We start from the raw sequence: 20,708 nt of genomic DNA, 5'->3' as shown, positions 1-20,708 counted from the left end.
CAGTTAAGGAGTCAACGCTTACTCCGGTCCAGCTGGTGGTAGCAACAAGCCTGTGAAAGAAGCTGCTAAAGGTGTAAGGCTGTAAACAAGGGAAGCTAGGTTAGCTAGCCAGCCATGGCTAACACACAGCGATGTGCTGCTTAGAGCCGGATTGTGCTGGACGACGTCCTCGGTGAAAAGGGAAAGATGACATGGAGATAACACGCACACGGCCATCGCTTTTTAGTGACATTGGTAAGGCTCGTACAAACACGGAGCGGAGGTCAGCTTCTTATTCTTATTTCCCCGCCCCACCTTAAAAGGTGCAGCAGTAGTAGGTACCTGCTGCAGTATTTAAGGTGGAACGGGAAAATTCGAACAAGCGGCTAGCGAATAGGAGCCGACTTAAGCCTGGTTGACTACACACAGGGAGATTAAAGCGCGCGTTAGCTAGTTTGCTCGCTGCCACGTTTGGCGCATGATAAGGGGTTAAGCATGTTTAATTTCGGCCTTTGATATGAATAAATGTTGCATTGTCGTGCTTTAGTCAACATAGTTTGGTGTTTAGTGCTGGTCAGCTTATCTTTTTCTGGAAGTGTGCGGTGCAGTCGTGGCTCATTGCTGTGTATTTAGCGCACTGACGCTAATGCTAATGTTAGCCGTCTCCTTAGCAACGGGAAGGGAAGGAGAGGAAGCCTGCGAAGCGCGGTGCTGTTCCAGTGCAGCGCCGGCTAACCGTTTCACAGAAAACGTGTTTCACCAAGTTAGTCGACAAAGACACGGACACTGAATCAAAAGTGTGATGTCCACTGCATCAAGAACGACAAGGGCTAAAGAGTATTCAAGAGAAAATCACGACAATTTGGTCTTTTCTCGTGTGAGCGTGGGCTGATGTTCAACAACAACAATGTAGCTTAACGTTAGCAGCTACCTTTGAAACACATCCACTGCATCTTCCTAGAAACGTTGCAGTCTTACAAAAGATTATAGCTAGAAGACACGGAGCCCCCAGGTTGACATGGTGACTGCTTTTAATACGACGTGGCCTCAAATTCATATTTGTTTTTCATATTTCGTGGCCTTATTCATGTGTGGTCTCAATATAGCAAATTGTAGCCACGCCTTATCAAAAATATCTGTCGCGTCAGGGTTTAGGCCTGGTGTTGTGGTACTGTGCTTTAGGTTAAGTGATACTTTTTAAATCCCACAACCGGGGAAATTCCACCTCCACATTTAACCCATCCGTGAAGTGAAACACCACATACACACTAGTGAATACACACACTAGGGGGCAGTGAGCACACTTGCCCGGAGCGGTGGGGAGCATTTGGGGGTTAGGTGTCTTGCTCAAGGACACCTCAGTCATGGACTGTCGGTGCTGGGGATCGAACTGGCAACCTTCCAGTCACAGGGCCAGTTCCCTAATCTCCAGCCCACGACTGCCCCCTTTATTCGGCTTTTGACCAGCTGCTGAAGTCTGAGCACCTTCACGGTCATACAAAATGTGCTGGTTAGAGAACCAAGGATCTTATGGAGCCCTGCTGGTGACATCCTGTATAAATAAAAAAATAAAGCATGGCCACGACTTAGTATGGCGTGGGAACGAGATAATTAAGTCGTGGCCACTTATTAGGATCTCGTTCCCATGTGTTATTAAGGCGTTATTTTTATTTTTACAGGATGTCACCAGTGGGGCTCCGTAGGATCTAACTTACCACCCAGAACAAAAATCTAGGAGACGCCAACGACACAATGCCTGTTGCGATTCCAAAAATACAGTTAAACTAATCCTGACGACCTGTATGCAGTGGTAGCTGCATGCATTTTCTTTGTGGTCTTAAACTACTGAGTTTGATGTTATTATGTTAGTATTGTTGATGTTTCAAAATGTATCACTCATAATCCAAACATGAAACTAAGATGCAAAAATAGGCTGTTTTGATTTCACTGTGGTTATGATAACACAACTATGAACACGTTCGTATATAACCACCCATTCAACCTACAGCAGTTGAGGATATGAGGAAAATGTCCTTTTTGGAAAATATAAACTAATACATCTTAAAAAATAACTAAAAAAGTAACCCTCGATGCTATAAATATAAACAGAGAAAACTAAGCCACTAGTACGAAGCATAGCATCTACTGTCAACACTTTGCTTTCTGATATGTTAAAGTGATTACATGGTAGCAAATGGTCCAGAATGTCTCAACAGTGATGTTACGTAGCCCAAATGTGTCCAAAGGCTTGTGGTCATCATTTAGCTTTTCTTCTGAACTAAGGGTATTAGTAGGGGGTTTGCCACAGCAACTCTGTACACCAGTACACTGAAACATTGCTGTGAGGATTTGATTGAATTCAGCCACAACAGCATTAGTGAGGTTAGGTGTTGATGTTGGAAGATTAGTTAGGTCTTTATACACCTGTAGCCAGTACCTTGCATTGGGTATAGTGACCGTAGGCTCATGTGTGGCTGCCCTGAGCATCCCATTGTATTGGTAAAGCTTTTGTATAGAACTTATACAAGATTTATGTGGATTAACTAATTAATAAACTGAATTCGCTAATTAGAAGGGCTGTCTGGATGCTTTTGATCATATAGTTTACATATACTTTGTAGTGTAACTATACATCAAATTCTCTGCTCTTCTGTCTGTAGCACATGGCCTGGGGTTTTGGACAGACCGATCAGCAGTGCATGAAGCAGCAGCTCGTGGAAGAGTGGCACAGCTTCAGCAGCTGATTGCAAATGGAGCGATGGTCAATATTGTAGCCGTGGACTCCATTACCCCACTCCATGAGGCTTGTATACAGGGCCAAACACAGTGTGTAAAGCTGCTATTGGAAGCTGGAGCTCATGTAAGATTTTTACATTCTTCATGTGTGAATTAGTACAGTAGTATGGAGTTCAGCAAATAACGTAACTGCAGGTTCATATTCACTGGCTTGTCTCTTGTTTCCTACATTTAAAACTCATATCATGGAAAAACATGATTATACTACAAAAATATACTATATTTCATGTTTAAAGCCACATAAACGATACAAGACATTAGGGAACGGAATTAAATACATGGAAAAAATAATGATGGCTCACCTACTGTTCTTGACAGACAACTGACCTGACCTGTTGACTCATTAACCCATGTGGTCACATAACAGGTGGATGCCCGTAACATAGATGGGAGCACACCACTGTGTGATGCTTGTGCAGCTGGTAGCACTGGGTGTGTGAAGCTGCTGCTGGAGTATGGAGCCGTGGTAAACCCTCCACTCTTCACCTTCTCCCCTCTGCATGAGGCCTGCATGGGGGGTAGGGAATATTCTTCCTTCAGTCTCTGCACTTCTGTTTACTTCCAATCAAAACACTCAACCAGGCCAGTGCCAGAACCACAGGGGGCAGTGAAACACTAAAGAGCATACAGAGCAAGATATCTATGCTGCATCTATAAAATGGCCCACTAATGCCAGATCTGCACCTATGTAACCTAGCTAATCCAGTTCTCCATGTGAAATAAGAGCTCAGCTGTTTATGATATTTTGCATCAACTGTTTGTATTTAGAACCATGGGAATATTACTGGGTTTAGTACTTCCTTGAACTTGTTCGATTTGACCACAACTGACTATGTGTATATGGTGCACAGATTAATGTAATGTCCAACTGTGTTTGTATATCAGGTAATTCAGAGTGTGTGCAGCTCATGATAACTGAGGGGGCTTTCATGGAGGCCCACGATTGTCACTTTGGGACCCCTCTTCATGTGGCTTGTGCCAGGCAGCATCTAGACTGTGCCAAAGTTCTTCTGAATGCAGGTAGGATTGTTTGGCCATTTAATTTGAAATAAGATATTTCTTTTGTGTCAGGCACATGCTTATATAGACGCCTGGGGGCTTCCCTCCAATAACCCCCTGAAATTTTTGTTTAAGAAAATGTCAAATTGATTAATGGGGTGTTTGCATGTTCTCCCCGTGTCTGCGTGGGTTTCCTCCGGGTTCTCCGGTTTCCTCCCACAGTCCAAAGACATGCAGTCAGGCCAATTGGACGTGCTAAATTGCCCCTAGGTGTGAGTGTGTGAGTGACTGTCTGTGTCTGTCTGTCTGCCCTGCGATGGACTGGCGACCCATCCAGGGTGTATCCTGCCTTCCGCCCGAAGACTGCTGGGATAAGCTCCAGCACCCCCCCGCGACCCTGACGGAGAAGCGGCTTAGAAAATGGATGGATGGATGGATTAATGGGGTTACTGTGATCCACAACGTCCACGTTATAATTAAGTAGTTCACTAATAAGTTGCAGAATCAAGTTTTGCTATCGTAAATTAAAGGGCTTATGCCAGGTTCTGCCGAACTTCTAAACAGTTATCACCCACCCATTTGTGATAAATTAGATAGGATAGTGGATTACAGTGAATAACATTATTGTTCAATAATGCTAGTATTTTTGGTGGCTTTGGGAAAATGCTTTCTTCTGAAACATGCACACTAAAACATTGTCTCTCTTGATAAGACTGTCTGTAATATGCTGTTTATTAAATTTAATTAATGCTCATGTTGCCCTTTTCCCAAAAAAGTCTGTTCATGGGCCTGCTCCTTCTAATCTGTGACTCGCAGATTAGTATCCATGATATGCTCTCCATCTAAAATTGTATCAATCGAGTATTCAAATGCATTGCTTTTTTTTTTTTTTTAATTTGTTTCAGTAATTGCTTTATTTTTTCCAAAGGTGCAAATGTAAATGCTGCAAAGCTTCATGAGACAGCCCTCCACCATGCTGCTAAAGCAAACAATCTGGAGATGATTGAGCTGTTGGTTGAATTTGGGGGTAATGTGTTTGCCAGAGACAACCTTGGCAAGAAGCCCATCCATTACACCAACGCTGGATCACCAGCAGCACTCTGCCTGGACTTCTACGAAAGTAAGTTTCTCTCATTTTATGATGACGGGCAGCTCTACTCTGAGTTGTTGTTGTTGTTGTTGTTGTTGTTGTTGTTGTTGTTTTTATCTAAAATGAACATTTTAAGTTGATTTAAAAAGGACAAAAAAAAAAAACGTCTGTTTTTGTTTCTGTGTAGCTGAACCCCTTAGTCTTCAGCACTTAAGCAGGATTGCTCTCAGGAAAGCACTGGGGAAAAGAGCACTGGAAGTGCTGCCTCAGCTGGGGCTGCCCAACCGCATGATCTGCTACCTCACGTACAGGCCTGCGCCAACACTGGAGCTACTGACCAGCTTACAATGTGGGCCCTGACAGTGACCAATTCAGGCTGGCTGATGGACTGAATGTGCTGGGAAAATAAGGGAAACTTACACATACATAATACACAATGCCTCTTACCTCTCATTAATGCTGCAGTTTGTGAAGCACTGCTGCAGAAGTTCAATTAATGCTCAGATATAAATCAAAATGATGCCTTTTAATGTGTGTTATTCCCTCATTATTTGACATACAAGTAAGCAGACAATAATATAGAGTTGATTTCAAATGTGTCATTTGCATTTTTAATTGGTTGGTGTAAAGTCTCAATATTACGTCCAAAGAGCTTCACTTCCAGAAAAGCAAAACAAGCCATAATTAGGCTGAAAAATTCAAACCCATCAGAGAGATAACAAAAACATTAGGGTGGGCAAAACAACTATTTGGTACATTATTAAAAGGAAAGAAAGCACTGGCCAGATCAGAAACATCAAACGGCCTTGAAGTCCATGGACAACAACTGTGGTGGATGACAGAATTTTTTCTGTGGTGAAGAAAAACCCTTCACAGCATTTGGACAGAATAAGAAAACCCTACAAGAGTTAGGCGTAACTGTGTCAAGGTCAGTAATCAAGGGAAAGACTTCATCTGATTAATTAAAGGGAGTTTACCACAAGATGTAAACCAGAAGCAGGAAGACAAGAAAAAAAAAAGCTGTACATTTCTACAACATGTTACATAGTAGATATGTAACTACATACCAGAATAATGAAGAGAGTGGTTGGCATAGTGTAGTGGGTAAAACCTCTGCCTCCTGTAGACTGGGCTTCAATCCCCCACCAGGTTAAGCACCCTACACTACACCAATAAGAGTCCTTGGGCAAGACTCCTAACACCACCTTGAGCTAAAATTGTGTAAAATGATCAAATTCTAAGTCGCTCTGGGTAAGAGAGTCTATCAAATGCCATAAATGTAGTAAGGAGAAGAGAAGGAACGGCTCATGATCCGAAGCACACCACCCCTCTGCAAAGCATGGTGGAGGTAGTGTTAGAGCGTGGGTATGTTTGGATGCCAGTAGAACTGGTTCCTTTTATATTTGTTGATGTGAGTGCTGACAAAGCAACAGGATGAATTCTTATGTGCATAGGGGTATATTATCTGTCTGCTCAGATTTATCCAAATGCTTCAAACCCTATTGGACAGCACTTTGTGGTGCAGATGCACGATGACCTGGAGCATACTGTGAAAGCAACCCAAGACGGTTTTAAGGCAAAGAAGTGGAATGGCCAAGACCTCAGTCTATTCGAGCATGATTTCACTTACTGAAGGTGAAACACCCAAGAACAAGCAGGAACTGAAGACAGCTGCAGTAGAGGCCTGGCAGAGTATCACTAGAGAAGAAAGCCAGTGTCTGGGTTCCAGACTTGAGGCAGACATTGACTGCAAAGCATTTGCGACCAAGTATTAAAAAAGACTTAATTTCTGACTGTTAGTTTGTCCATTTACCTTTGAGCTCCTAATAATGAGGGGTAGAAGTATAAAAATAGTTGTAATTCCTACACTGCTTACCAAGTATGGATGTAAATACACTTGAAGCTGAAAGTCTGTATTTTGAACTGTTTAATTCAGTTTGTTGTGTTAGACAGTGAAAAAGTGACAATAACTTAGTTGATGATTTAACTGTATGTATCTGGCTGGGTAACTGATTACAATAATACCAATAATAGTAGATACAATAACTGTATTATATCTACAAGTAATTTAGGTGCATTTTGTTTTGCAAAACATAAATCATGCAGCTGCTAACACTGACATGTTCTTAAGACACGATTCATCACTAAGATCCTTTAGTGGTTGGTATTAAAGCTTGTGACATCTTGTTCCTTAAAGCCAGCTGGTTTGTACAACCAAGCTGTGGGATTACTGGAATTGGATGGCAGAGTATAAAGTAGTTGTCATTTACACTTAAGTCTTGCAAAGTTGTATATATGTTTGTACTAATCAACCTGCATACAGATTAATTTTATTTAAATTCAGCATTTGTATAAAGTGAATGTAAATTGTATGTATACAGTCTAAATATCATCTGTGTATTTTGTATATACTGTGTCCACTTGGTGAAAAGGTTATAATTTATTAGATGATATGATTTTCCTTGGAAAGTATTACTGTTAATGTGCAGTTAATGTCGTCATGTGCCATGTATGACACATTGGCCATTGTTTAAATGGTAGTGCATCTGGAAGGGTGTTTGCTGCATTTTATGCACGTTTCAGTCGTGTTCTGTAAGTGGTTACTGCCAAAATAATGAAGGCTTTGAACAAAGGAGGGAATTTAATTGTATTAAATCAGATGTTTCAACACCAGTGTTGTTTCTGACTTAACAAACGAATGTACCTTGTTGACGTTGCCTTTCACATAGTAAAAGGGTCACTGGATATTTTAATGAGCTCACAAACCATTTGTTACTTGCTTAACATTCACTTCTCTATGCAAACTGATCACAGGCCTTGAAAACATGTTACTGTGCATTACATAGGGCAGATGCTTTTTCATCAAGTAAAAAAAGTTTTAGGACTTAACCCAGCTAAGAACAACCTTAAAGGGCCCATACCCTGCATTTTTGTTGCATTTTATTCCATATTTCTATAGATTTATGCACCAAAAACAGCCATAATTCATTGTTTTATGACCACTTTCTAACCTCCCTTTATCCTTTGGAAGTAAACAGACTGTTTTCACTGCTGTGCCTTTATTACTGATATATGCTAATTACTTCTGTTCTGCCTCTCCATGGATCACCACCTTATCGTGGTGGAGAGGTTTGTGTGCTTGAAGGACCCTAGGAGCTATGTTGTCTGGAGCAAAAGCGCCTGGTAGGGTCTCCCATGGCAAACTGGTCCTAGGTGATAGGCCAGACAAAGTGTGATCCATAACCACCCCTATGAGGACAACAAAGCAGGACTTGTGTACCCTGCCCGGATCAGGGTTACCGGGGCCCCACCCTGGAGCCAGGCCTGGGGGAGGGGCTCGCCAGTGAGCGTCTGGTGGCCGGGCATTCACTCATGGTGCCCGGCCGGGCCCAGCCCGAAGGAGCTACGTGAGTCCCCCCTCCCATCAACCCACCACCGATGGGAGGGGCAGTAGTAGGGGTGCGGTGCATTGTGGATCGGGCAGTGTCCGAAGGCGTGGGCCTTGGTGTTCTGATCCTCGGTTGCTGAAACTGGCTTTTGGAACTTGGAACGTTACCTCACTGGCGGGGAAGGAGCCTGAGTTGGTGCGCGAGGTTGAGAGATACCGGCTAGATATAGTGGGGCTCACCTCAACACACAGCTTGGGCTCTGGGTCCAATCTCCTTGAGAGGGGCTGGACTTTTTTCTTTTCTGGAGTTGCCCATGGTGAGAGGCGGCGGGCAGGTGTGGGCTTTCCCATAGCCCCTCGACTCGGCGCCTGTATGTTGGGGTTTTCCCCGGTGGACGAGAGGGTAGCTTCCCTACGCCTTCGGGTCCTGACTGTTGTCTGTGCTTATGCACCGAACAGCAGTTCAGAATACCCAGCCTTCATAGAGTCCTTGGAAGGGGTGCTTGAAAGTGCTCCTCCTGGAGACTCGATTGTCCTACTGGGGGACTTTAACGCTCACGTGGGCAATGACAGTAAGACCTGGAGGGGTGTGATTGGGAGGAATGGCCTCTCTGATCTGAACCCGAGTGGTGTTCAGTTTTTGGACTTCTGTGCAAACCACAGTTTGTCCATAACGAACACCATGTTTGAACACAAGGATGTCCATAAGTGCACATGGCACCAGGACACCCTAGGCCGCAGTTCAATGATTGACTTTGTTGTTGTGTCAGCGGACTTGCGGCCATGTGTACTGGACACTCGGGTAAAGAGAGGAGCTGAGCTGTCAACTGATCACCACCTGGTGGTGAGTTGGATCAGGTGGTGGGGGAAGATGCCAGTCAGACCAGGCAAACCCAAACGTATATTGAGGGTTTGCTGGGAACGTCTGGCAGAAGAACCTGTCAGATTGATCTTCAACTCACACCTCCGTCAGAACTTCAACCAGATATCGGGGGAGGTGGGGGACATTGACTCAGAATGGGCTATGTTCCGCTCCTCCATTGTTGAAGCGGCTGACTGTAGCTGTGGTCGCAAGGTAGTTGGTGTCTGTCGGGGCGGTAATCCTCGAACCCGGTGGTGGACACCCCAGGTGAGAGATGCCGTCAAGCTGAAGAAGGAGTCCTACCGGACATGGTTGGCCTGTAGGACACCAGAGGCAGCTGGCAGGTATCGACAGGCCAAGCGATCTGCGGCTTCAGTCGTTGCCAAGGCAAAAACCCGGGTGTGGGAAGAGTTCGGTGAGGCCTTGGAAAGTGACTTTAAGTCGGCTCCGAAAAGATTCTGGCAAACCGTCAGGCGACTCAGAAGGGGAAAGCAGTGTGCCACTAGCACTGTATATAGTGGAGATGGTGTGCTGCTGACTTCGACTGAAGACGTCATTGGGCGGTGGAAGGAATACTTTGAGGACCTTCTCAATCCCACCAACACGTTCTCCAGTGAGGAGGCAGAGTCTGGGGACACGGGAATAGGCTTGTCCATTACTGAGGCCGAAGTCGCTAAGGTAGTTAAAAAGCTCCTTGGCGGCAGGGCTGCAGGGGTGGATGAGATCCGTCCCGAGTTCCTCAAGGCTCTGGATGTTGTGGGGCTGTCTTGGCTGACACGCCTTTTCAACATTGCGTGGACATCGGGGGTGGTGCCACTGGATTGGCAGACTGGGGTGGTGGTGCCTCTTTTTAAAAAGGGGGACCGGAGGGTGTGTTCCAACTACAGGGGAATCACACTCCTCAGCCTCCCTGGTAAGGTCTATGCAAGGGTACTGGAGAAGAGAGTCCGGCTTATAGTCGAACCTCGGATTCAGGAGGAGCAGTGCGGGTTCCGCCCTGGTCGTGGAACACTGGACCAACTCTTTACCCTCTCCAGGATTCTGGAGGGTTCATGGGAGTTTGCCCAACCAGTCCACATGTGCTTTGTGGATTTGGAGAAGGCATTCGACTGTGTTCCCCGGGGTATTCTGTGGGAGGTGCTTCGGGAGTACGGGGTACATGGCTCTTTGCTACGAGCCATTCAGGCCCTGTACAAACAAAGCAGGAGTTTGGTTTGCATGGCCGGCAGTAAGTCAGACTTTTTCCCAGTGAGAGTTGGACTCCGTCAGGGCTGCCCTTTGTCACCGATTCTATTCATAATTTTTATGGATAGAATTTCTAGGCGCAGTCAGGGGATGGAGGGTGTCCGGTTTGGTGACCTCAGGGTCACATTTCTGCTGTTTGCAGATGATGTGGTCCTATTGGGGACATCAGGCCGTGAACTTCAGCTTTCACTGGATCGGTTTGCAGCCAAGTGTGAAGCGGCCGGGATGAGGATCAGTACCTCCAAATCCGAGGCCATGGTTCTCACGCGGGAAAGGGTGGAGAGCCCTCTCTGGGTCGGGGATGAGCTCTTGCCTCAAGTGGAGGAGTTTAAGTATCTCGGGGTCTTGTTCACGAGTGATGGTACAAGGGAGTGCGAGATTGGTGCTGGGTCAGCAGTGATGCGAGCTCTTTACCGGTCTGTTGTGGTAAAGAAAGAGCTGAGCCATAAGGCAAGGCTCTCGATTTACTGGTCGATCTACGTTCCCACCCTCACCTATGGTCATGCGCTTTGGGTAATGACCGAAAGAACGAGATTGCGAATACAAGCGGCCGAAATGAGTTTCCTCCGCAGGGTGTCTGGACTCTCCCTTAGAGATAGGGTGAGAAGTTCGGTCATCCGGGAGGGACTCGGAGTAGAGCCGCTGCTTCTTCACGTCGAGAGGAGCCAGTTGAGGTGGTTCGGGCATCTTGTTAGGATGCCTCCTGGACGCCTCCTTTGGGAGGTGTCACAGGCAAGTCCACCGGGGAGGAGACCCCGGGGAAGACCCAGGACACGCTGGCGTGACTATATCGTCCAGCTGGCCTGGGAGCGCCTCGGAATCCCTCCCAGGGAGCTAGTGGAAGTGGCTGGGGAAAGGGAGGTCTGGGCTTCATTGCTCAGGATGCTGCCCCCGCGACCCGAACCCCGGAGAAGCGGAAGATGATGGATGGATGGATGGACTTCTGTTCTGATTGGCTGCTCTGATTTGTCTTATTTAAAAAGCCATCCAGGCTGAAGCCCTCCTTAGAACTTCAGCATGAATGGGTGGGACTAAACTGCTGTAGGTGGTGTAGGCGGAAACATGGAAATTCTGGTCATCCTGACATCACAAAAATGGTATGATATGGTCATCTATGAAGATGTCCATTGCTGTGATGTCACAACCATAGTGGATTCAAAATGAACTGTTTGTGAAGCTTACTTTCCATATATGGACTATAAGGGCTGGAGGGTGAACGGTAAACTGTAACAATGTGTGCATAATGTATCAAAAAAATATATATTTAAAAAAGTGAGGATTTTATAGGATTTTAAGGTGTCCATGAAGCAGAAGGAGCAGACACTGCTTACCAGGCTGCATATGGGTCATGCCAGGCTAAACTATTTATATCTACTTAGCAAACATGTGGATGAACTGTGTGATTTGTGTCGAGGACCTGATACGGCAGAACACCGGCTTTTAAATTGACCATAAACCTTAAGGGTCGGTTTCCTAGATAGTTATTAAGCTTAATCCTGAACTACGTTTTCCTTTCAGTGGATGATCTCCATTCAGAATGCTGTATAGTCTAGGACCAGGCTTACCCAGGGAGGCTCCATATTTTCATATGTTTATAAACCTATTATAGTTTTGTTTACTGCAATTAGCAGCATGCACTTGGTAATATAATCTACATGTTCTGCCTTAAGGCTTAAAGGGGAATTTCACCAATTACTTTGAATTTCTATGTGATTCAGTCAATGAGATGTAAACAAAGTTATTCAGAGTAGTTTGATGTGAAATGCTTCACTGTAGAGAAACTTACAAACTCAAATATTTGTCTATACATTGGTGGTGATTGGAAGCAGGGATTGCAATGTTTGCAACACAAATCAGTTGTGAAATTTTGTCCCTAATTAATTTTCCACAGTCAACTGTCAGTGGTACTACAACAAAGTGGAAGCAATTGGGAACGACAACTCAGCCACAAAGTCATAGGCCACGTAAAATGACAGAGCGGGATCGGCGGATGCTGAGGCTCATAGTGCACAGAGGTCACTAACTTTCTACAGTCAATCCCTACAGACCTCCAAACTTCATGTGGCCTTCAGATTAGCTCAAGAACAGCGTGGAGAACCATTTCATGTACTAATGTTATGTGATAGAACTTTCAGAGGTACTAAACACTTTGGAAGTCTGGTTCCTATCACTACCACTGTAATCCTGCCTCTGTAAGTTCCTCTAAAAGGGAGTATTTCACATCAAAAGACTGATCAGATTAAGAACATTTAATAACGCTGAAATTTTGAAATGCCCGTGGAAGCCCCCTTTTAAACTTCAGTACAGTGACGAGGACGGGGTCTCGAGTCCCATTTTACAGATCTCCGCACTGTAGGTGGCAGCAATGTGACGGGTGGCAGTCCGTCTGCCATAAAGCCCCGAAAAAGAAGCAGAGAGCAGCTGAATTATCTAATAGGAAGCGCAGCCCTGAACTGGCGGCTCCCGGCGAAGCCCGAACACACCAATTTCGCTTATTCTAAACGTCTTGCCTTCAGCATCGGTTTCTAACGTATACACGTGACAGTTATCTGTGGTATTACCCCATTAAAGGGTAACGAGTGCTGTTAATTAGCGCAGAATGGCTCTTAATACAAACAGAAATTAGCCGAGGTAGCGTCGCTAGCATTGCTAAAGTAGCAGACCAGCCGGGAGTCGGAGAGGAGAGGACGACGGACTGAAGCGGTGAGTGTTTCCCCTCCGCACTTCGCCGACACCTCCATGACACTGCGGTAAAGCTAATGCTGCTATCCCGCTGAAAACCCTCTAGGAAGATTTCTAATTACTCATTTGTGCTTCAGTTTGTTTTTTAAAAAGCCCTTCGCCCGTTCTAGTTGATGGCTGCTAACTCGTTTTTTAACTAGCTAGTCTTTGGCCGAGTCTCAAATTACTCCCCGCTCCCTATGCAGTGCACTAGCTAGGTAGAGCACGGAGTAGGGACTTCCACACGCGGATAGTGCACTACGTGTCCACCTGAGAGCCAATTGGAATGCAGCCCTCACCCAACGAGTGAGCTAACGCTAAGTTCGTGGTGAATGGCGTGTTAATGAGCTCGTTAGTTTGTTTTTTTTCCTCTGGGGTTGAGCTGAACGCTGCCTGTTAGATCACTTATTCCTCAGGGAATGGTTTACAAATGAGTGGTAATTTAAACCAACTAATTTTGGGCAACATATAACAGTTAGCAAGCTAATGCTACTTCAGGTCGTTAGCTAATGCTAGGAAAGTAGCAAAGGAGCTAAACTGGCTTAGATTTGGAAGCCGTTGTTATGGTTTCTGCAGGGTTATGTAGGTTTTTATTCGTCTTGGTCGCTTACCGACTGCTCCAGCAGAGGTGTGTCGGTATACGTGCATTCTCTGAACAGGTGTGAATAGGGGAGCAGGCTTGGTACAAGATGGATCTCAAATATTTAACCTCAAGGGATGAAACTCCTACTCAGATTCAAAGTCCACCTGCTCAGTGTGGGCTTTTTGATGTCAGAGGACCCATATTTTACATTTTTCGTTGCTTTGAAGGTTCACTAATGATCTTTGGGTTGAAAGCAAGAAGAAATAATTCTGAAAACTGTAATTAAAATTTAACTAAAATTCAGTTTTGCACAACAGTTGATTTCTTCGAAATTGGACAACAACTTTATTATTTATGGCCAAACAGTCATTCCGAGTGGTTTGATGTGAAATGCTCAGTTCTAGAGAAACTTGCCTAGTCAGAATTGTTTACAGTGGTGGTGATGGGAACCAGCCTTCTGAAGAGTTTAAGGCCTCTAAAAGCTCCCTCACAGAAAGTTATTTCATGAAGTGGTACCCATTCATGGTGGAAGGGTACATGCAAGGCGTTGTAAGGCAAGCCGCTCCTTGAAACACCCCCCCCCCCCCCTGTTTCTCTCCAGTGAACCATTTGGCATCAAACAACTCTGAACGACTGTTTACATATCAGGGACTCGATTCTTCAGAAATTGAGACATTGGTGTAATTCCCCTTTAAGACCGATATATGTAAGTGGTCTCTGTACTGTTTGGCCCTGTATTGTGTCTCATTCAAAAAGCAGTCTAGGCAGAAAATTCCTTATGACTTCTAATGAGTGGGCGGAGCTAAACTGCTGTCATCACAACCCCCCCCCCCCCCCCCCCCCCCAAAAAAAAAAAAAAAAACATAAAGGGCTTTTTTGCAGTCTAGTTTCCTTGTATGGACTCTGTGTTAATTATACGTTTATAAACTTTAACAGTGTTTTTAATGCAATATCACACTCATTTCAATAAAGTGAGGAAAAATCCAGTTTGTCTTGAATGTGCCCTTTAATGCGCCGTTTTTGAAGCATTTTGCTGCACAGTTATGAGATCAGTTGTGTTCTGAACACATACAGAAATCTGTGTAGTGTTAAGTGTAACAGGTTTGTCTGCTGGGTCACTCTGTAACTTATTAAAAACGAGTGCCACTTTTCTGCCAGTAATGATTAAAAACCTCACTGCCGTCTTCGTCAACCCAGTCGTGAGCGCCTAAATGTTTGTTGCTCAGCCTGTTCCTAGCTCTTCTATGGCTGGTTCTCATCAGTCCTCCAAGCTCAGTTTAATTTGATAGTGAAACTGCAGTGTTGTGGTTTCAGAGTTGTGGTTTCACTTTCATACAGACTGATGGACAGATCTTCTCCTGATACCGTTGTTCTTCATTCTTTAAACATTTTTAAGCCCAGCCCAATGAAAATGTGTACAGTAAAATCGGTATATATTATAGAATGTGTATTAAAAGCCCAAGTCAGGTACATGTAGTGTTTATTTAACAAATAGATTGAGTACAAATTTCTGCCTCACTCATCAGGTTTGTCTTTCTGATGCTGATTACATTCCTTGTAACTGTGATGATTTTAATGTCATCGAAAAATCTAATTCAGTGCTGCTGTGTTGAACTTTAAAGGAATAATTCAGAGAAATGTCTAATTGCCAGCCAAGATGTATTATGAGCCAATTTTGATACTTCAGAACTGGAACAGCATTCTAGCCTAGCTAAGAAACGCCACTGCTCAATAGTCACCCAAGTAGCCCAAATGATTTTATAAAAATATCACAAACTTGTTTCAAACCACATTCAGGTCCTCATTAAGGTCTCATAGACTTGTCAATGTGGTTTTGGACACAGTATTTGTCTTGTTTTTTGACTTGTCCAGTATGACTGTGAACTACAAATGATCAGAACTGTAGGCGGTCACTTTAGATAACAGGGTCTATGTTCACAAACCATCTCTGGAGTATTTGTAACAATTGCTGTCATAACGACGGAGACACTAGAGCTCAATAGGTTCCTTACTATCGTCTGATCTGAGATTGGTCCTGTTTTGTGTCCACTATCCCTAGTGTTGTTTGAAATGGCTGCCCATAGCAGTTTGAGATATTAAGGTGACTATTGAGTTCTAGTGTTTGTCAGCAGCATTAGCATCATAACTCTAGAAGCAAATGTTAGACACACAATATGTCTTGGTTGATTGACTACATCTGGGGTTAGTGCAAAATTGTGGCAATTTCTTAAGTGGAAAACTGGATTTTAAATAGGATTTTTCCCTGAGTTATTCCCTTAAAACTGTATTGGTGATGCAGTGTGCTTGTATATCAAAGCTCAGTGGTGAAATTTTATTTAGCGTTATGCGTAAGAGATGTTCTAGACATCAGCTCAAACACTCGAATATGAAAGCAGCAGGCCTTTAAAACCTGCCGGGGGTAACCCTAGTCCATCTCCTTTACATAATCTCTCTTACTGGGCGTAGCCTGAGACCATCTTTGACATTTAGGGTGACATTCCATAAATAGATGGATGAGGTTATGTCCATGGCCAGCCTTGAGCTTTTTTAGAGGTGCAGTCACTGCAGAACTGTGTCCAAGTGAAAAGCACCATAACACTTTTAAATATTGTGTGTGCATAAATATTGATACTTTAGTACCCTAAGCTGAAGGCTCCAATACTGAAAGTGTTGCACCAAGTCAGTTTCATGAAGATTAATGATGTCTAACCTGTCTCACACTCTCTCACTCTCCCTCTCTCTCTCAAGGTGAGCCAGCAGCAGCGGGATGACCGAGTATAAGCTGGTGGTGGTGGGAGCAGGTGGTGTGGGGAAGAGTGCGCTGACCATACAGCTCATTCAGAATCACTTTGTGGATGAATACGATCCCACCATAGAGGTACTGGAGAATAAGTAACTTTATAAAGCAAAGCTGACAAACCCTGCTCCTGGAGAGCTGCACGCTCGGTGTTGAACAGAACGTTCTGACGTCATTATTGATTGATTGATTGATTGATTTGATTTGATTTGATTTGATTGATTGTATGACAAAAGGTGTTGTCCATAACGAAACCTACACGTGTCAAACATCTGACTAGACTGCTGACATCACTGTATACACATTGAAGTGAAGCCACTTAGCTGCTATATTGGTAGGCCCTTCTTAATGCATGTGTATGGATGCAATGTTAACATAGACTCAGAAAATGGAGTTATAACACAAATGTGCTGAGTTTCTCATTTTCCCACAATAATAGTCTTTTGTGCAGAGACATTTCATGGGTAACTGTCTTTGTGAAAATCGTTTAAATGACTAATATAACCTAACCTTGGCTATCTGATCCATTATATGATGGGCATGGATGAAGCTATTGGAATATATGTATATCCACACATATTGATATAGCATACTTTGTGTATGAAAACAGGCCTGCATGATTTGAAATTAAAAAAAAAAAAAGTTTTATCATAAAATGCTTGAATAGATGTTGGACAGAGCATGCAACGAAACAACTGCAGATAATGCACAAGTGCAGTCATAGACTGTGTGTACATAAAGTAAAATGTCTGAAAATGTTCTTACAGTTTCCCTGTAAGAATGTGATGTTTAACCAGCTCTCAACCAACAGTCTTGGTAGGCTAAGAAGTTCCTTCAGAAATGCCACTCTTTCCCTTCTGAAACCTGATCCTTAAGTATTGCCAGATACTGATACCAACTCTAACCTCTGTCAAACTCTTATATTCTCACACTTATACAGCTCCACTTAAACTAATTTTGGCAAAAACTGTTTGTCTTAAATAAGTCATACTAAGCTTGAAAGAGTGGCATAAAAAGTTTATATTTACTGTATCTAATAAGTATTTACTATCATATAATTTGTAGTAAGATCCATATTTTACTGCTGATATAGATAAACCTATACAAGTACAGTTATTGCTTAATATGGGAATTAACCGTGGAGTGTTTCAGACTGTTTGTTTATAGTTGGCTGCAAATATATATATGAAGTACATGTAAAAGCGTTTAGCATTCAAGCACTAAACAAATAGAACTAACCACTGAACAGTTAGCCCTGAATACATTTATATACACTGGGGTCCAAAAATGTGGAAATGTACAACAGGAAAACTGGAATTTTGCAAACAAGGAAAATTTGACAGATACGTTAAGAAGAAATTGACTATTTCTCATGAAAACGCTAAGAAATTCACCAAGAATGAGTTTCTTCTTCTCACTCAATTTGGGCTGATTAAACTTTGTAAAGAGAAACTTCAAAATTAGAAAAGAATGCAAAATGGAGGCATTTACACTAGTGGTCTCAGACTTTTGGTCTCCACTGTATGTAAAGGCAGTCTGATAGTTACAGAGATTATCAGGGGTGGTGGTTTTTTCTTGCAAAACCTGGTCTCATTTTTTTCCCCTTGGGTTGATTTGAGGCTTTATCTAAGACATCAGATATTCTGACCTAATGCCTGATGTTTTTTCAGGACTCTTACAGGAAGCAGGTGGTGATCGACGGGGAGACGTGTCTGCTGGACATCCTGGACACAGCAGGACAGGAGGAGTACAGTGCTATGAGGGACCAGTACATGAGGACTGGCGAGGGCTTCCTTTGTGTGTTTGCCATCAACAACACCAAGTCCTTTGCTGATGTGCATTTGTATCGGTAGGCAAGAATTAATTAATTGATATGTATAATATATGCACAGTTTATGTAAATACATTTAAGGAACAGCTAGATTATAACATCTGGGTAAGATATAACATTGGATGAGATATTGTGAAGTATCTTGCAACGTATTGATGTTGTATTTTTGCCATATTACAAACCCCAAATAATGTGCAAGGCACTAATCAGTATTTCCATGTCTCTTGTCTAATTTGCAAGATTTTAGTAAAACCAGCAGAGCTTTTTAAAATATTCCAGATAGGAATGATTCCACTATTTATTTACATATTTATATACTTGTCTGCAGTGAGCAGATCAAACGGGTGAAGGACTCTGATGATGTGCCCATGGTACTGGTTGGAAACAAATGTGATTTGGCCAGAACTGTCGACACCAAACAGGCTCAGGAACTAGCCAGGAGCTACGGCATAGAGTTTGTAGAAACTTCAGCTAAGACCAGACAGGTAAGTGTTTTTTCTTTATTCAGTTATTTGCACATTTGCTTTGCCCACAGCCTTTGAAGAAAGTAATAGAGTTTTAATCCCTGCTGTGGCTGTAGCCACCTGAGTGGAGACAAAGCTCGTCCAGATCTCACCTCCTCCTTCTGTTTCCCTGCAGGGAGTTGAGGACGCCTTTTACACCCTCGTTCGGGAGATCCGCCATTATCGCATGAAAAAGCTCAATAGCCGGGAGGACAGGAAACAGGGCTGCCTTGGCGTCTCCTGTGAGGTCATGTGATCAGGATGCGTACCACCCCTCCAGAGTTCCCACAGAAGCTCATTGGCCAGCAGCTGAATACTTCACGACCACTTGTGACTGAAGAGCTTACAGGAGTGGTTACAATCTTGCTTCAGCTTTCAATTGTATAGCCTGAAATAGGCCTTGGTAGTGGTATTTTTGCTGTGTGGCCCCCTGCTGGCTAAAAGGGGTAAATGCCAACCTGGTCTGCTCTCTGTGTGTGGACTGTATCAGGCTGCTGTGATGGAAAAGCGGGGCCATTTAAGGGACTTTTGGCCCCCCTGATCACTTTCACAGATGTGCATTTATCTCATTAGTCATTAAGTGCTGGGGTTGTACATCCTCCCTTGTTATTGAAAATTTGATTGGACTTGATCTTAATCTATAGGTTCAGTACTCAGGAATACTGTGAAGGCAAAAGTGCCTGTAATATGTCTGTTTTCAAGTTAGCTGACCCATTTGACATCGGACAGATTCTTACCTTCTTACGTTGTTTCACCTCTTTCTTCAGACTGAAGTTTGATTCACGTTTGTTGCCGTGTCTGTGGCGTTAATGGCATGCAGGGAACTTGGTGCAGTGATTGGGCACTGAAAATAGAGCGACTGTTTCCTTTAAGCTGTTGACAAATGCCTCTATGTGGAGTCCATTGTCACATAAAGCACAGATAATGCTACTGACACTGGAACTATCAAAAATCAAGCTTTACTCTGAGCTCAGACCTTCACTTTTTGTTGGAATAGTGTGCCTTAGTATTTCAAATGGAAAAGAGAGATCATTTGAATTGGAAACGCTGTGGAAATGGTTTCACAGATAGGATCTATGGTTGATCTGAATATCAGATTTGTGTGCCTTTTGTCATCTTAACCTATTTTTCTCGCTACATGACGTCTCTTATGTTGCCAGTTTATGGTTTGGGGATTCTGGATTGTTAAAACGTTGAGGACTAGTTATAATATAGTCGTACGCTCTCTGGGCCGTGTCTCCCTTAGCAGGGTATTCTGCAATCTCTATTGATGTATGTATGTGCTAAAATCTGCCCACTGCCTTTTGAAGGCCCCCCAACCCCACCCCCCCAAAAGACATTTGCCTCTGTAATTTAAAAAAATTTGTTTGTTTGTTTGTTTTTGGTAAACTCTGCTCTCTTAACTGTACTTGTTTTGAACAGTGCCTGTTTTCATAGCTTATGGTGTCAGTGATGGCTTTGTATTAATAGAACTAAGTCGACAAGGCCATCAATCTTTATTGCCTGGTGCTAAAATTGTTTCCTTCCCAAAAAAAAAAAGAATGTTTGCCAAAAGCCAACCTGCTTCTTTTCCACAACAGGAAGTCTTTTCCTGATCTTTTAGGCTTTAAGGGACTCTCCTCTAATCAACTATGGAGTTTTGAAAATGAATGGAAAAATGATTTTAGTTTTTTTTTTTTTTTTTTCCTCATATGTAACACCATATCATTTCCCAACATGCAAAGTTCTTTTACTAGTAAATTAACTGTAAATAGCAGTGTTACATTGCGTGCCTGTGTTTATTTTAATGTGCAAAAGTCAGAGACTGCCCCTAATTGACTTAATTTCCAGTCAAAACAGCTATTTAAGTACAAGATATTTGCTTTTCCGCATCAGGAAAAATTTAATAGAAGATTGTCCAGCCTCCAAATGCAA

General features: G+C 43.3%; 2 protein-coding genes across 2 annotated transcripts; both read left to right on the top strand.

The window, feature by feature from the left end:
• Window positions 1–48: 48 nt before the first annotated feature.
• asb13b (ankyrin repeat and SOCS box containing 13b) lies at window positions 49–7,534 on the top strand. The gene is made up of 6 exons (XM_017687426.2): window positions 49–234; window positions 2,640–2,839; window positions 3,143–3,293; window positions 3,661–3,795; window positions 4,703–4,894; window positions 5,052–7,534. Exons 1-6 carry the CDS (start codon window positions 192–194, stop codon window positions 5,222–5,224), a joined length of 894 nt encoding a protein of 297 aa, XP_017542915.1. The 5' UTR covers window positions 49–191; the 3' UTR covers window positions 5,225–7,534.
• Window positions 7,535–12,770: 5,236 nt separating this feature from the next.
• On the top strand, window positions 12,771–20,550 carry nras (NRAS proto-oncogene, GTPase). The gene is made up of 5 exons (XM_017716441.2): window positions 12,771–13,062; window positions 16,412–16,541; window positions 18,131–18,309; window positions 18,620–18,776; window positions 18,931–20,550. Exons 2-5 carry the CDS (start codon window positions 16,431–16,433, stop codon window positions 19,048–19,050), a joined length of 567 nt encoding a protein of 188 aa, XP_017571930.1. The 5' UTR covers window positions 12,771–13,062; window positions 16,412–16,430; the 3' UTR covers window positions 19,051–20,550.
• The last annotated feature ends 158 nt before the right edge of the window (window positions 20,551–20,708 follow it).

The sequence above is a fragment of the Pygocentrus nattereri genome, chromosome 28, assembly GCF_015220715.1.
Source record: "Pygocentrus nattereri isolate fPygNat1 chromosome 28, fPygNat1.pri, whole genome shotgun sequence".
Taxonomy (NCBI): domain Eukaryota; kingdom Metazoa; phylum Chordata; class Actinopteri; order Characiformes; family Serrasalmidae; genus Pygocentrus; species Pygocentrus nattereri.
This window is presented reverse-complemented; position numbering and strand designations above follow the sequence as displayed.

Excerpts from the sequence above, each read along its gene's own strand:
- asb13b (XM_017687426.2), top strand. The coding sequence starts at position 192 with ATGGAGATAACACGCACACGGCCATCGCTTTTTAGTGACATTG. Across the intron at positions 235-2,639 it reads ATCGCTTTTTAGTGACATTG|CACATGGCCTGGGGTTTTGG; the intron begins GTAAGGCTCGTA and ends TTCTGTCTGTAG. Across the intron at positions 2,840-3,142 it reads TATTGGAAGCTGGAGCTCAT|GTGGATGCCCGTAACATAGA; the intron begins GTAAGATTTTTA and ends GTCACATAACAG.
- nras (XM_017716441.2), top strand. The coding sequence starts at position 16,431 with ATGACCGAGTATAAGCTGGTGGTGGTGGGAGCAGGTGGTGTGGGGAAG. Across the intron at positions 16,542-18,130 it reads AATACGATCCCACCATAGAG|GACTCTTACAGGAAGCAGGT; the intron begins GTACTGGAGAAT and ends ATGTTTTTTCAG. Across the intron at positions 18,310-18,619 it reads GCTGATGTGCATTTGTATCG|TGAGCAGATCAAACGGGTGA; the intron begins GTAGGCAAGAAT and ends ACTTGTCTGCAG.